We start from the raw sequence: 16201 nt of genomic DNA on the forward strand, positions 1-16201 counted from the left end.
TCGCTGAGCCCGAGCTCATCTAAGATGGACTGATGCAAAGTGGAAAAGTGTTCTGTGGTCTGACGAGTCCACACATTTAAATTGTTTTTGAAACTGTGGACGTCGTGTCCTCCGGACCAAAGAGGAAAAGAACCATCCGGATTGTTATAGGCGCAGAGTTGAAAAGCCAGCATGTGTGATGGTATGGGGGTGTATTAGTGCCCAAGACATGGGTAACTTACACATCTGTGAAGGCGCCATTAATGCTGAAAGGTACATACAGGTTTTGGAGCAATATATGTTGCCATCCAAGCAACGTTACCATGGACGCCCCTGCTTATTTCAGCAAGACAATGCCAAGCCACATTCTGAACGTGTTACAACAGTGTGGCTTCATAGTAAAAGAGTGCGGGTACTACACTGGCCTGCCTGTAGTCCAGACCTGTCTCCCATAGAAAATGTGTGGCGAAATATGAAGCCTAAAATACCACAACGGAGACCTGCACATCAAACAAGAAATTCTAAGTTAATGATTATTTGCAACAAAAAAAAATTACTTTTCTCAGTTCGAACATTAAATATCTTGTATTTGCAGTCTGTTCAATTGAATATAAATTGATAAGGATTTGCAAATCATTGTTTTCCGTGACTGCATGGGTTCCCTCCGGGTACTCCGGCTTCCTCCCACCTCCAAAGACATGCACCTGGGGATAGGTTGATTGGCAACACTAAATGGTCCCTAGTGTGTGAATGTGAGTGTGAATGTTGTCTGTCTATCTGTGATGAGGTGGCGACTTGTCCAGGGTGTACCCCGCCTACCGCCCGAATGCAGCTGAGATAGGCTCCAGCACCCCCCGCGACCCCAAAAGGGACAAGTGGTAGAAAATGGATGGATGGATGTATCCTTTTTTTATTTACGAATTACACAATGTGCCAACTTCACTGGTTTTGGGTTTTGTATATACTGCACTGTGTCAATTTAAATCAGAGAGGAACAAGTGATTGATGCTGTGTTGACGTCATGTGATCTACCGCTATTATTATTGTTTTCTACCAACAAAACTTTCACATATTATTTTTAGTGTCAAACTACGGCTGTTTAGAGGATTTTCTCCACCAGTCTACTAGCGTCATGCCACATATTTAAAGGCCTACTGAAAGCCACTACTACCGACCACGCAGTCTGATAGTTTATATATCAATGATGAAATCCTAACATTGCAACACATGCCAATACGGCCGGGTTAACTTATAAAGTGCAATTTTAAATTTCCCGCCAGACTTCCGGCTGAAAACGTCTATGTATGATGGCGTATGCGCGTGATGTCAATCGTTGAAACAGAAGTATTCGGACACTTTGTATCCAATACAAAAAGCTCGGTTTTCATCTCATAATTCCACAGTATTCTGGACATCTGTGTTGGTGAATCTTTTGCAATTTGTTTAATGAACAATGGAGACTGCAAAGAAGAAAGTTGTAGGTGGGTTCGGTGTATTAGCGGCTGGCTGTAGCAACACAACCAGGAGGACTTTGAGTTGGATAGCAGACGCGCTAGCCGACGCTAGCCGACGCTAGCCGCCGACCACACGGATGATCGGGTGAAGTCCTTCGTCCTTCCGTCGATCGCTGGAACGCAGGTGAGCACGGGTGTTGATGAGCAGATGAGGGCTGGCTGGCATAGGTGGAGCGCTAATGTTTGTATCATATCTCTGTGAGGTCCCGTTGCTAAGTTAGCTTCAATGGCGTCGTTAGCAACGGCATTGTTAAGCTTCGCCAAGCCGGGAAATATTAACCGTGTAGTTACATGTCCATGGTTTAATAGTATTGTTGATCTTCTGTCTATCCTTCCAGTCAGGGATTTATTTATTTTGTTTCTATCTGCATTTGAGCCAGATGCTATCACGTTAGCTCAGTAGCTAAAGAGCTTCACCAATGTATTGTCGTGGAGATAAAAGTCACTGTGAATGTCCATTTCGCATGCTCGACTCTCATTTTCAAGAGGATATAGTATCCGAGGTGGTTTAAAATACAAATCCGTGATCCACAATAGAAAAAAGGAGAAAGTGTGGAATCCAATGAACCCTTGTACCAAAGTTACGGTAAAAAGATACGTCCTGCACTGCATTGTAGTCCTTCACTCTCACTTTCCTCATCCACAAATCTTTCATCCTCGCTCAAATTAATGGGGTAATCGTCGCTTTCTCGGTCCGAATCTCTCTCGCTGCATTGTAAACAATGGGAAAATTTGAGGAGTCCTTCCTCCGGTGACGTCACGCTACTTCCGGTAGGGGCAAGGCTTTTTTTTTATCAGTGACCAAATGTTGCGAACTTTATCGTCAATGTTCTTTACTAAATCCTTTCAGCAAAAATATGGCGATATCGCGAAATGATCAAGTATGACACATAGAATGGATCTGCTATCCCCGTTTAAATTTTAAAAAAATCATTTCAGTAGGCCTTTAAAGAGTCTAGGGTAGGTTTTTATATCATATATTTAAAAATATTGACTTATTTTAGCTCCTATATCTTTACTTTTTGTGCTTCTTTGTGTGAATTGTGTGGTGGACTCCAATTAGCCTGTAGGAACATCTCAAGGAGAATTAGTTGAAACAGTAAAAAAAAGCTCCCTTTTGAGCTTCATGGAAAAAGCTGTGAATACTTACACTACCGTTCAAAAGTTTGGGGTCACATTGAAATGTCCTTATTTTTGAAGAAAAAGCACTGTACTTTTCAAAGAAGATAACTTTAAACTAGTCTTAACTTTAAAGAAATACACTCTATACATTGCTAATGTGGTAAATGACTATTCTAGCTACAAATGTCTGGTTTTTGGTGCAATATCTACATAGGTGTATAGAGGCCCATTTCCAGCAACTATCACTCCAGTGTTCTAATGGTACAATGTGTTTGCTCATTGGCTCAGAAGGCTAATTGATGATTAGAAAACCCTTGTGCAATCATGTTCACACATCTGAAAACAGTTTAGCTCGTTACAGAAGCTACAAAACTGACCTTCCTTTGAGCAGATTGAGTTTCTGGAGCATCACATTTGTGGGGTCAATTAAACGCTGAAAATGGCCAGAAAAAGAGAACTTTCATCTGAAACTCGACAGTCTATTCTTGTTCTTAGAAATGAAGGCTATTCCACAAAATTGTTTGGGTGACCCCAAACTTTTGAACGGTAGTGTATATAAATGCGATTTCTTAGTTTTTTTTATTTTCAATAAATTAGCAAACTAATCTAAAAAATATATATATACTTTTTTACATTGTCTTTATGGAGTATTGTCTGTAGAAATGAATGTCTTCCATTTTGGAATAAGGCTGTATGTAGCATAACAAAATGTGGAATAAGTGAAGCGCTGTGAATACTTTCCCAATACATTGCACATAATGTCTATTTTCATCCTCCTAATGAAGCATTTTGCTATTTTTACTCTCTGTCCATTTCAGAGCGTAATTGTCAAAAAACGGAAAAAAACCACATTAATGTTGTCTCCGGTTGCTTCAGAGCGGAACAAGTCAGTGCAACAATGTAGATTTGTTGACGTGTGGCCACCGCATATCATTTTCTCAGACACCACTTCCTTGTCCACCGGCTTAACCTAGTTGCTCAAGTGGAAACCATAGCAACAGACTTGGCGGGCAGCCCCCTTCCCCACCTATCACTTCCTGTTTGAGGAAGCGCTCACATTATTTGGTTCTTTCCTGAATGATGCTTTTCCCATAATACAGGGGTCGGCAACCCAAAATGTTGAAAGAGCCATATTGGACCAAAAATACAAAAAACAAATCTGTCTGGAGCCGCAAAAAATTAAAAGCCATATTATATACAGATAGTATGTCATGAGATATACATTGAATTAAGAGGACTTAAAGGAAACTAAATGACCTCAAATATACCTACAAATGAGGCATAATGATGCAATATGTACATATAGCTAGCCTAAATAGCATGTTAGCATCGATTGGCTTGCAGTCATGCATTGACCAAATATGCCTGATTAGCACTCCACACAAGTCAATAACATCAACAAAACTCACCTTTGTGTATTCACGCACAACGTTAAAAGTTTGGTGGACAAAATGAGACAGAAAAAGAAGTGGCATAAAACATGTCCTAGAAAGTCGGAGAAAGTTATATATGTAAACAAACTAGGGTGAGTTCAAGGACCGCCAAAATTAGTAGGACAAAACGGCGCTCGCCAAATACTTGAATCAGTGAAGCATGTTTAATACAAACAGTGTGCTTTATAACAATTAGGGAGGTTTGTGTCATGTTTGTCCTCCTACAGAAACCATATTAAAACCAAAAATATTTTTTTCCCCCTCATCTTTTTCCATTTTTCATACATTTTTGAAAAAGCTCCAGAGAGCCACTAGGGCGGCGCTAAAGAGCCGCATGCGGCTCTAGAGCCGCGGGTTGCCGACCCCCGCCATAATACAACTGCACACGTCTTTCACCTGACGCTTCAGATTACGATCTGACATATACTTTGTTATACACCCATGGCTTTTTTCTCTTGTGAGCACAGACTTTTTATAACATGATTGCACATGCAAGAACTTTTTCTGTTCAACTTTCTCCGCCTAACTGAATTCTTTTCCACCAGTCGGATATATTTCATATAGGAAAATATTTAGGTTTTCCCTCCGGACTCTTTGGTGTGTGCCTGTCAAGTGAGGAGGTGGGGTGAAGTGACGAGGGGCAGATGTTTCTCCCTCATGCTTTGAAGTTGCTCGTAAAGATGGAAGAGCGGAAAGGCTAAGGCTTCTTTCTCTGAGGAGACGTTTGGGTTTGTTTTTTTTTACGAGAAGGGGCCACATATTGGGAGCACTCTGGCTCGAGTACTGGAAATGTCGGCTTTTTTTTCCCATTTTACCGCAGAAGCCACAAACCCTAAATGGCAAGCTAACACTTCATTAAAGAAGGCCTGATTTCAATCTTTCGTAACAGCATGGCACTCCAGGGTGGAGTTTTGCAACAAATCTGCTTTAAGCCAAATGTGGATTTTACTAACACACTCAGCGAAAATGCCCCGTTTTTATTTTGATGTTAGAATAGTTGGCGATCCCTTATAAGCAGGGTTGTCGTAGTATGAAGTTGACGAAGGCATGTAAAAATGAGTTTATACAAAACAACGACATGAATGTTAACACGAAATTAATATAACCGTAAAAGTTCAATATTAAGGTTGCTTGAATCAAAATAAGAAGGTCTAAGACAGGGGTGTCCAAACTTTTTCCACTTTTTCTAAAAATCAAAGCAAACGGGGGCCATTTTGATATTTTTTATTTTAAAAACCAATACAACATACACTACCGTTCAAAAGTTTGGGGTCACCCAAACAATTTTGTGGAATAGCCTTCATTTCTAAGAACAAGAATAGACTGTCGAGTTTCAGATGAAAGTTCTCTTTTTCTGGCTATTTTGAGCGTTTAATTGACCCCACAAATGTGATGCTCCAGAAACTCAATCTGCTCAAAGGAAGGTCAGTTTTGTAGCTTCTGTAGCGAGCTAAACTGTTTTCAGATGTGTGAACATGATTGCACAAGGGTTTTCTAATCATCAATTAGCCTTCTATGCCAATGAGCAAACACATTGTACCATTAGAACACTGGAGTGATAGTTGCTGGAAATGGGCCTCTATACACCTATGTAGATATTGCACCAAAAACCAGACATTTGCAGCTAGAATAGTCATTTACCACATTAGCAATGTATAGAGTGTATTTCTTTAAAGTTAAGACTAGTTTAAAGTTATCTTCATTGAAAAGTACAGTGCTTTTCCTTTAAAAATAAGGACATTTCAATGTGACCCCAAACTTTTGAACGGTAGTGTATGTATAACAAATATACATGCAGGCCTCCACTCAGGCTTGATCCCGGGGACCCCAAAGGGTTTTGGTCAAAAAAAATATTTAAAATGTGTCATTATTCAGTATTATTATTTTTATTATTCAAGTTTTAAATCTCTAGATCAACATTAGGTCTATCTGTCGATATAATGTTTTTAACGATTTAAGTTGTATGCTCTTTTTGTCAAAGAGCATACAAAAGTTTTTTTATGGAAAAAACACAAAATATGCAATATTTTCACCCAATACATTTTTTAAGTGGAATATTTGAGATTATATAATAATTTGAGCCTTAAAAAGGTCAATAACTCCTAACACCATTGATTTTAATTCATTATTATTTTTTGAGCAATGACACTTAAAAACTAATCACACTAAAATTATTGGGGATCCAAAAGGGTCCTACTCATTAAAGTGTTAAAAAAAAATTTAACATTTTTTTTACTGTTTACTTTTAACACAATAATCTCGAGATCAACTTCAGATCTATCCGTCAATTATAAGTTTTATTGCTGTTTAAGTTTTTTGTTTGTTCGTTTTAGGCCTTTCTTTTAAAAAAAAAAAAAAACAGCTCAGTTTTTTATAATGCAGACACAAAATATGCTACATTTTCCCCAAAAAATATCTCAAAGTGGAATATTTATTGTGACGTAATTGGAGCCTTTTGAATAGGTCAATAATTCATAATGACATTGAATTTGATTCATTATTATTTTTTAAATAAATAAACAGCCTGCATGGCAACTTTGTGTTATTAAGAGTAAACATTGCAACATTTTCTTGTTACATTTCACCTGTTTGCTCTTTTATACCACTTTTTACTTTTTAAAATTTTTTAAATTGTGTTTTTAAAATGTGCCGTGGGGCCGTTAAAACATGACCTGCGGGCCGCAAATGGCCCCCGGGCCGCACTTTGGACACCCCTGGTCTACGAGTACTATACACCCCTACACCCCAATCAAAATGGACCCAGACGCCATCAAAGCTCACCTTTAAGCATTCACACACAGCACCGACATTTTACTTGTGACAGCAGAAGAGAATGTTATGTACAAGTTTCACTTTTGCATCTCATTGCACATAAATGTAGTTATGAGTTAAAAGTTAGAAACAGAGGTGTTACTGGCTTTTAAAGACAGAGAGAGACTCAACTCCCAGGAGATGCATTAATAATAGGAATGTCCGATAATGGCGTTTTGCCGATATCCGATATTGTCCAACTCTTAATTACCGATATCAACCGATACCGATACATACAGTCGTGGAATTAACACATTAATATGCCTAATTTCGACAACCAGGTATGGTGAAGATAAGGTCCTTTTTAAAAAAGTTAATAAAATAAAATAAAATAAATTAAAAACATTTTCTTGAATAAAAAATAAAGTAAAACAATATAAAAACAGTTACATAGAAACTAGTAATTAATGAAAATGAGTAAGATTAACTGTTAAAGGTTAGTACTATTAGTAGACCAGCAGCACGCACAATCATGTGTGCTTACGGACTGTATCCCTTGCAGACTGTATTGATATATAATGATATATAATGTAGGAACCAGAATATTAATAATAGAAAGAAACAACCCTTTTGTGTGAATGAGTGTAAATGGGGGAGGGATGTTTTTTGGCTTGGTGTAGTAATTGTATCTTGTTTTTTATATGTTGATTTAATTTTAAAAAAACAAAAAAAAACAACGATACCGAGAATAAAAAAACGATAGATATTTTCCGATATTACATTTTAAAGCATTTATCGGACATCTCTAATTAATAATATCATAATCATAATGATTTGTGTTATCCAATGATGATAATCCTCTACGTGTATTAAATAATCTCTACTTGACTCTCTGAAGTAAAGGAAGATTTAAAGGCCTACTGAAATGATTTTTTTTTATTTAAACGGGGATAGCAGATCTATTCTATGTGTCATACTTGATCATTTCGCGATATTGCCATATTTTTGCTGAAAGGATTTAGTATAGAACAACGACGATAAATATTGCAACTTTTGGTATCTGATAAAAAAAAAAGGCTTGCCCCTACCGGAAGTAGCGTGACGTAGTCAGTTGAACATATACGCAAAGTTCCCTATTGTTTACAATGATGGCCGCATGAAGTGAGAGAGATTCGGACCGAGAAAGCGACAATTTCCCCATTAATTTGAGCGAGGATGAAAGATTTGTGGATGAGTAAAGTGCAAGTGAAGGACTAGTGGGGAGTTGAAGCTATTCAGATAGGGAAGATGCTGTGAGAGCCGGGGGTGACCTGATATTCAGCTGGGAATGACTACAACAGTAAATAAACACAAGACATATATATACTCTATTAGCCACAACACAACCAGGCTTATATTTAATATGCCACAAATTAATCCTGCATAAAAACACCTGCGTGTTTGTTACGCTAGCTCCTAGCTCCTCTGCTAGCTCCTAGCTCCATAGAACACGCCAATACAATTCAAACACCTGATCAACACACACAATCACTCAGCCCAAAAGACCGTTCACCTAACCCAAGGTTCATAAAGCTTATATATTTTAAAAAAGTTACGTACACACGCAAAAAAAAGTTGCGCACATACGGTCAAGCGATCAAATGTTTAGAAGCCAAAGCTGCATACTCACAGTAGCACGTCTGCGTCTTTGTCATCCAAATCAAAGTAATCCTGGTAAGAGTCTGTGTTGTCCCAGTTCTCTACAGGCGTCTGTGTATCGAAGTCAAAAGTCCTCCTGGTTGGAGTCTCTGTTATCCGAGTTCTTCCATCTTGACTGCATCTTTCGGGAATGTAAACAAAGAAGCGCCGGCTGTGTACTGTTGTGGCTGACTACGTTCGAAAAATACGTCCATTTCGCACCGACAACTTTCTTCTTTGCTTGCTCAGCTTCCTTCTCCATAATGCAATGAACATGATTGCAACAGATTCACGAACACAGATGTCCAGAATACTGTGGAATTATGAAATGAAAACAGAGCTTTTTCGTATTGGCTTCAATGTGGAAGGCATACCCGTGTTCGCCGGGCTACGTCACGCGCATACGTCATCCTCAGAGGCGTTTCGAACCGGAAGTTTAGCGGCAAATTTAAAATGTCACTTTATAAGTTAACCCGGCCGTATTGGCATGTGTTATAATGTTAAGATTTCATCATTGATATATAAACTATCAGACTGCGTGGTCGGCAGTAGTGGGTTTCAGTAGGCCTTTAACATATTTATAATTATATTTAAATCCATAATGACAGGTTATTGAAACTCATATTCTGGCCACTTAATATTTAATTTGTTGTCAGTTTCTGTAAAAAAAAAAAAAAACCTAACAAAACCAAATTATTTGTAAAAGTTCATATAAATATATTCCAGGTATTTTTAATCCCAACTTTAAAAAGTCAAAAACTTAATTAAGATTTTTACATGTGTTTTAAAAAGCTGTTTTTAACCAAATTCATGCAATCATTTTTCTTTACCATGTGTGGCGATGTTGGGTTTTGGGTGAGATGGGGGGCCTTTCCTTTAGTAGTCTTAGGATGGGGGCCCCGAAATTTGATGCTACGCCCCCTGCCTATGAGGAAAAGGGTTCATTGTGTGCAATAGATGCAGTGTTGCCAAATACAAAATTATAGTATTGAGGGAAATATCATACATACCCGATTTGATACAACTTATAATGCAGTTTCACATTTAAGTAGACTGACAGCACTGTTGGAAAAACTAGCAAAACAGCTAATAACACGTATTGAAGGGTTCACATTATGGGATTTTCTGAATTATTGATGTTTGGTGCAGGGGCGTCACTAGCTTTTAAGGACAGGGGGGGCTTAGCCCCCAGGAGATGCACAGGATGCGAGCGAACGTAGCGCACAAGCACAAAACTTCACAAACGGCTAACAAAGACTTACAAATTATTCATTGTTATTATTATTATTTCAGTGGGTTTATTTTCAATCTGTGTTCAGTACAACAACAAACATGTGTTTGCACAGTGACATTTTGTTTACAGCATCAACAAGAAACAATTACTTGCATGATCCTTCAAGATACACTGAAACACAATGAAAGTCATGGTATTAGCCTCTATGTTATTCATTCACAACATAGAGGCTAATGCCACCACTTTCGCTCACAATACAATAATTGTTTGTTCCCAAATATTTTGAAGTTGCACAGATTACATTTTGGGCACATATGTGACTAAAATGGTTGCAAATTATAGCCCTGGAAATATTACTTAATTACTTGAATTAAAGTAATATCTGGATCGGGATAATTTGGCTTATATATAATATATATATATATATTATGGCAAGCCGTTAAGGAAATTAAATATATATGTAAGTCTGAATAGAAATGAGAAACGTTTATATATAATGTAAATAAGAAAGACTTAAGAGTCCGTCTGCTGATCTGAAAAAGAGCCAAAGCTGTCAAAGAGCTGAGGGACCATCTTCAAATTGCAATGCTGAAACAAATAATGCAAACAATAAAATGTAACTTCCAGGGCTTGAGATTAACGTAGTCCCGTCATCCCGGGGACGGTAAAAAAAATGCACGGGACGAAATGAAATGCTCCCCGGGACGATGGCTTTTAACCATTTTTTTTTCTCTCTCTTTTTATGTATTTATTCATTTTACATTTTATATTAAATGTATTGGTTTTTCCTCCCTCTGAAAATCCTATGAAATGTTTAACAAGCCATCCTATAACAATACAACAGCTATTAATGTAACAATACAATAAAACAAATATATTTAATGTTTTTTCCATTATTTTAACAATAGGCTAATGTATATTACTTTATATAGATTCTACAAGAAACACAAAATTTAAAAACGAAATGATTTACAATTGCAGACAAGGTTTCGAGCAGCTTCACTCATTGTAAAGGAAGACGGAAGTCCACGCAGGAGAAAAATGACTACAAAGATGGTGTATTTAGAGCGGTAATGTAACTTTTTGTCAAACACAGACCAGGTGTAAAGTGGAGCGAATACATTTTACTACAAGCAGTGATGAATACTTACTTTCTTGAAAACGTTTGTCTATTTTGCATTCGTTCACGTTCTTGTTCTGCAATGCTAATGTGCTTCGTACACCTGCAGGACCGCAACTCCGCAAGCAAGGTTGCAGAGAAAATGCGGACTGGATTTTGAGTGATGTGGGCATTTTCTATATGAACAAGTGGAATGGATTGGATACCGACGCACTAAAGGGGATCTCTACCTTACACTATGAAGTGAGGGGAAACGGAGTGAATAATGACAGGTTATATGATTATTTATTTAAACTCATATTCAGGCCACTTTATAATGAATATGTCGGCATGCATTTGTAAATTAAAAAAATAAAAAATAAAAATATATAACACCAAATTATTTAGGGGGGCTTTATTGACAGCTCAGTATGTGAGTGCAGTGTGTGATTAGCCTAAAGAGATGTAGTGTGACTATGTGTAAGTATTATCTGAGCGTGGTCACCAGAGGGCGTTGAGAACGAGGCGGAAGTCCAAAAGGGGAAAACACAGGCTCGGACGTCAGAGGGCAGGTGGATGGTCGAGGGAGGCGTCGTGGTCAGTGGGCAGGCGTGAGGTCAAAGTCCAGGAAGAAAAGAGGGAATCCAAAGGGGGTCCAGGTAGACGAGACATGAGCTCGAGGACGAGGAAGGACGACGGGAAGCTGGAGGACGACACGAGAGACGGTGAACACAACAGGAAGGGAACACAGGGAGAGAGAAGGCTGAAGACGTGTTGGCTTACTGTTGTGGGTACGAGAAGCTACGTTCTGGCACCGGATCTTAAGACACGCTGGCTTATGAAGGCTGGTCGCTCATCACGGGCAGGTGTGTTGATTGCAGATCTCTTGCGGAGGCACGCCCGCAGCGGAGAGGGAACGCCCGCAGGAGACCAAGATGACCAACTGTCAGTGGAGTTAGAAAATCCCCAAGACCCCAATGGTCCTAATCTTCTGAAGACTTGTTTTGAGGATACACACTAAATACCTATTCTTGAGGATGAAGAACCACCTACTGAAATCAGCTATAGCTTTGTGAAGGACATACTGGACGCACACGAAGAGTCAAAACACACAACCCAGCAACCAAAACTATAAATCAGAGCAACTTGTTGAAGGTTTGGAGGCCAAGGTAGAAGATGAGATGTCTGAGGAAGATGCACAAGCTCATCCAGCTGATGGAGGACCATCAGGTTTTCTGGGATGAGACCAAAAGAGAACCTACAATTGAGTTATGTGAAAGGAGCTTGTAGTGGACCAAGACCATGAGGACACAAATCAAATACATGTCGACCCTGTAGTTGACCAACCCCCACATACATGTTGACCTTGTAGTTGACCAAAACTGACACAAAAGACATATACATACATACATACATGTTGACCAAAACCATGAGGACACAAAATACATACATACTGACCTTTTAGTTGATCAAAACCATGAGGACACAAAATACATATACATGTTGACCAAAACCATGAGGACACAAAATACATACATGTTGACCTTGTAGTTGACCAAAACCATGACACAAAATACATACATGTTGACCAAAACCATGATACAAAATAAATACATACTGACCTTGTAGTTGACCAAAACCATGACAATATAAATACATGTTGACCTTGAAGTTGACCTGACCCCAATTAAAACCGTGAGGACACAAATTAAATACATATTGACCTTGTAGTTGACCTGACCCCAAATAAAACCACGAGGACACAAAATACATAATGTTGACCAAAACCATGAGGACACAAAATACATAATGTTGACCTTGTAGTTGACCAAAACCATGAGGACACAAAATGCATAATGTTGACCTTGTAGTTGACCAAAACCACGAGGACACAAAATACATACATGTTGACCAAAACCATGACACAAAATAAATACATACTGACCTTGTAGTTGACCAAAACCATGACAATATAAATACATATTGACCTTGAAGTTACCTGACCCCAAATAAAACCAAGAGGACACAAATTAAATACATATTGACCTTGTAGTTGACCTGACCCCAAATAAAACCATGAGGACACAAAATACATAATGTTGACCAAAACCATGAGGACACAAAATACATAATGTTGACCTTGTAGTTGACCAAAACCATGAGGACACAAAATGCATAATGTTGACCAAAACCACGAGGACACAAAATACATAATGTTGACCAAAACCACGAGGACACAAAATACATACATGTTGACCTTGCAGTTGACCAAAACCACGAGGACACAAAATACATAATGTTGACCAAAACCACGAGGACACAAAATACATACATGTTGACCTTGTAGGTGACCAAAACCACGAGGACACAAAATACATACATGTTGACCAAAACCATGACACAAAATAAATACATACTGACCTTGTAGTTGACCAAAACCATGACAATATAAATACATATTGACCTTGAAGTTGACCTGACCCCAAATAAAACCATGAGGACACAAATTAAATACATATTGACCTGACCTGACCCCAAATAAAACCATGAGGACACAAAATACATAATGTTGACCAAAACCATGAGGACACAAAATACATAATGTTGACCTTGTAGTTGACCAAAACCATGAGGACACAAAATGCATAATGTTGACCAAAACCACGAGGACACAAAATACATACATGTTGACCTTGTAGTTGACCAAAACCACGAGGACACAAAATACATACATGTTGACCTTGTAGGTGACCAAAACCACGAGGACACAAAATACATACATGTTGACCAAAACCACATACATGTTGACCTTGTAGGTGACCAAAACCACGAGGACACAAAATACATACATGTTGACCTTGTAGGTGACCAAAACCACGAGGACACAAAATACATACATGTTGACCAAAACCAAGAGGACACAAAATACATACATATTGACCTTGTAGGTGACCAAAACCACGAGGACACAAAATACATACATGTTGACCTTGTAGGTGACCAAAACCACGAGGACACAAAATACATACATGTTGACCAAAACCACGAGGACACAAAATACATACATATTGACCTTGTAGGTGACCAAAACCACGAGGACACAAAATACATACATGTTGACCAAAACCACGAGGACACAAAATACATACATGTTGACCTTGTAGGTGACCAAAACCATGAGGACACAAAATACATACACATTGACCAAAAAAAACCATGACACAAAATACATACATACTGACCTTGTAGTTGACCAAAACCATGAGGACAAATTAAATACATGTTGACCTGACCCCAAATAAAACCATGAGGACACAAATTAAATACATGTTGACCTTGTAGTTGACCTGACCTCAAATAAAACCATGAGGACACAAATTAAATACATATTGACCTTGTAGTTGACCTGACCCCAAATAAAACCATGAGGACACAAATTAAATACATATTGACCTTGTAGTTGATCTGACCCCAAATAAAACCACGAGGACACAAATTAAATACATATTGACCTTGTAGTTGACCTGGCCCCAAATAAAACCATGAGGACACAAATTAAATACATGTTGACCTTGTAGTTGACCTGACTCCAAATAAAACCATGAGGACACAAATTAAATACATATTGACCTTGTAGTTGACCTGACCCTAAATAAAACCATGAGGACACAAATTAAATACATATTGACCTTGTAGTTGACCTGACCCCAAATAAAACCATGAGGACACAAATTAAATACATATTGACCTTGTAGTTGACCTGACCCCAAATAAAACCATGAGGACACAAATTAAATACATATTGACCTTGTAGTTGACCTGACCCCAAATAAAACCATGAGGACACAAATTAAATACATATTGACCTTGTAGTTTACATGACCCCAAATAAAACCATGAGGACACAAATTAAATACATGTTGACCTTGTAGTTGACCTGACCAAATAAAACCATGACACAAATTAAATACATGTTTACCTGACCAGACCCCAAATAAAACCCATCCATCCATTTTATACTGCTTGTCCCTTTTGGGGTCGCAGGGGTGCTGGAACTATCTCAGCTGCATTGGGCGGAAGGCGGGGTACACCCTGGACAAGTCGCCTCCTCATCACAGGGCCAACACAGAGACAACATTCACACTCGCATTCAAATTTAAATAGGGTTGTATTAAAAATGCTTTGAGTAGTTTCTTGTAATAATTAATATTGAGTTAAGTAAAACTGCAGTTGCATTAAATATTTTCTGTCAAAATTAAAATACCTCGATTAAGTGCTTTGACACACATCGTTTCCCAGACGATGTTGAGGGCCATTCGACATGTTGTAAATGACATGTCACTATCTTACACCTGTGCTAAAGTGGGTTTATCCCAAATGTATTCATGATTATTGAATGCTATTTTGTAAAAATCCTTATGATTTTTTTTTTCACTATAGCAAAACTCAACAGCCAGAAGCAGGACAGACTAACTTCCAATTAGGGCTGCAACAACTAATCGATTAAAATAGATTATAAAAATAGTTGGCGATTAATTTAGTCATCGATTCGTTGGATCTATGCTATGCGCAGAGGCAATTATTATTATTATTATTTTTATAAAACTTTATTGATAAACTGCAACATGTACAAACAGCTGAGAAACAATAATTAAAATAAGTATGTGCCAGTATGCGTTTTTTTCCAATAAAATACTGGAAAGGATAGAAATGTAGTTTGTCTCTTTTATCCGATTATTAATCGATTAATCGAAGTAATAAGACAGATTAATCGATTATCAAATTAATAGTTAGTTTCAGCCCTACTTCCAATGGAGACAAAGTTGCTGAATGCAGTAGAAGACGACGTTCAGATAAAGAAGAGACACCAGAGAAGCGATCGCCTGACAATTTAGACAAACTAATATCAAGCAATGAGGTGGAGACAGGCCTAGTTACACTGTTCCTTACACCCACCCACCCACTTCCCCGTCCTGCCACCTGTCCCGGGAAACGCTCCCTCCCCCTATAGAGACAACACCTTAGCTAATAAACTTTCTGGGGGAACCACAGCATATTGATTTTGTAAATGACCAGACCCCAAACACATATTGACTTTGACCAAAGCCACACAACATTGACCTTGTAGATAAATGGGTTATACTTTTATAGTGCTTTAATAATAATAATAATAATAATAATAATAATAATAATAATAATACATTTGATTTAGTATAGCGCTTTTCAAAGCACTCAAAGACGCTTTACAGGAGAAAAAATGAATATGAAACAGTTTAAAGTAATAATATAAAATACAGGAAATATAAAATCAGTACATTGTAAAATACATAATACAGGACAATTACAAGACAGGACATTACAAGACACAGAACACTAATCACTGGTTAAAAGC

General features: G+C 38.0%; 1 protein-coding gene across 1 annotated transcript; it reads right to left on the reverse strand.

The window, feature by feature from the left end:
• Positions 1-11370: 11370 nt before the first annotated feature.
• Positions 11371-14274, reverse strand: LOC133639899 (uncharacterized). The gene is made up of 4 exons (XM_062033585.1): positions 13631-14274; positions 13040-13549; positions 11835-11893; positions 11371-11512 (listed from the first exon to the last, which is right to left on the reverse strand). The coding sequence occupies exons 1-4, from the start codon at positions 14039-14041 to the stop codon at positions 11371-11373; spliced, it is 1122 nt and encodes a 373-aa protein (XP_061889569.1). The 5' UTR covers positions 14042-14274.
• Between the last annotated feature and the right edge of the window lie 1927 nt (positions 14275-16201).

The sequence above is a fragment of the Entelurus aequoreus genome, linkage group LG22 (genome assembly GCF_033978785.1).
Source record: "Entelurus aequoreus isolate RoL-2023_Sb linkage group LG22, RoL_Eaeq_v1.1, whole genome shotgun sequence".
Classification (NCBI taxonomy): domain Eukaryota; kingdom Metazoa; phylum Chordata; class Actinopteri; order Syngnathiformes; family Syngnathidae; genus Entelurus; species Entelurus aequoreus.

What these genes read in the sequence shown, in the direction of transcription:
- LOC133639899 (XM_062033585.1), bottom strand. Translation starts at nt 14,041, where the DNA reads ATGTATTTTGTGTCATGGTTTTTTTTGGTCAATGTGTATGTATTTTGT. An exon ending in TGTATGTATTTTGTGTCCTC is followed by an intron (nt 11,894 to 13,039) that starts GTGGTTTTGGTC and finishes GTGTGCGTCCAG; the next exon opens with TATGTCCTTCACAAAGCTAT. An exon ending in TTCTTCATCCTCAAGAATAG is followed by an intron (nt 11,513 to 11,834) that starts GTATTTAGTGTG and finishes GTCGTCCTCCAG; the next exon opens with CTTCCCGTCGTCCTTCCTCG.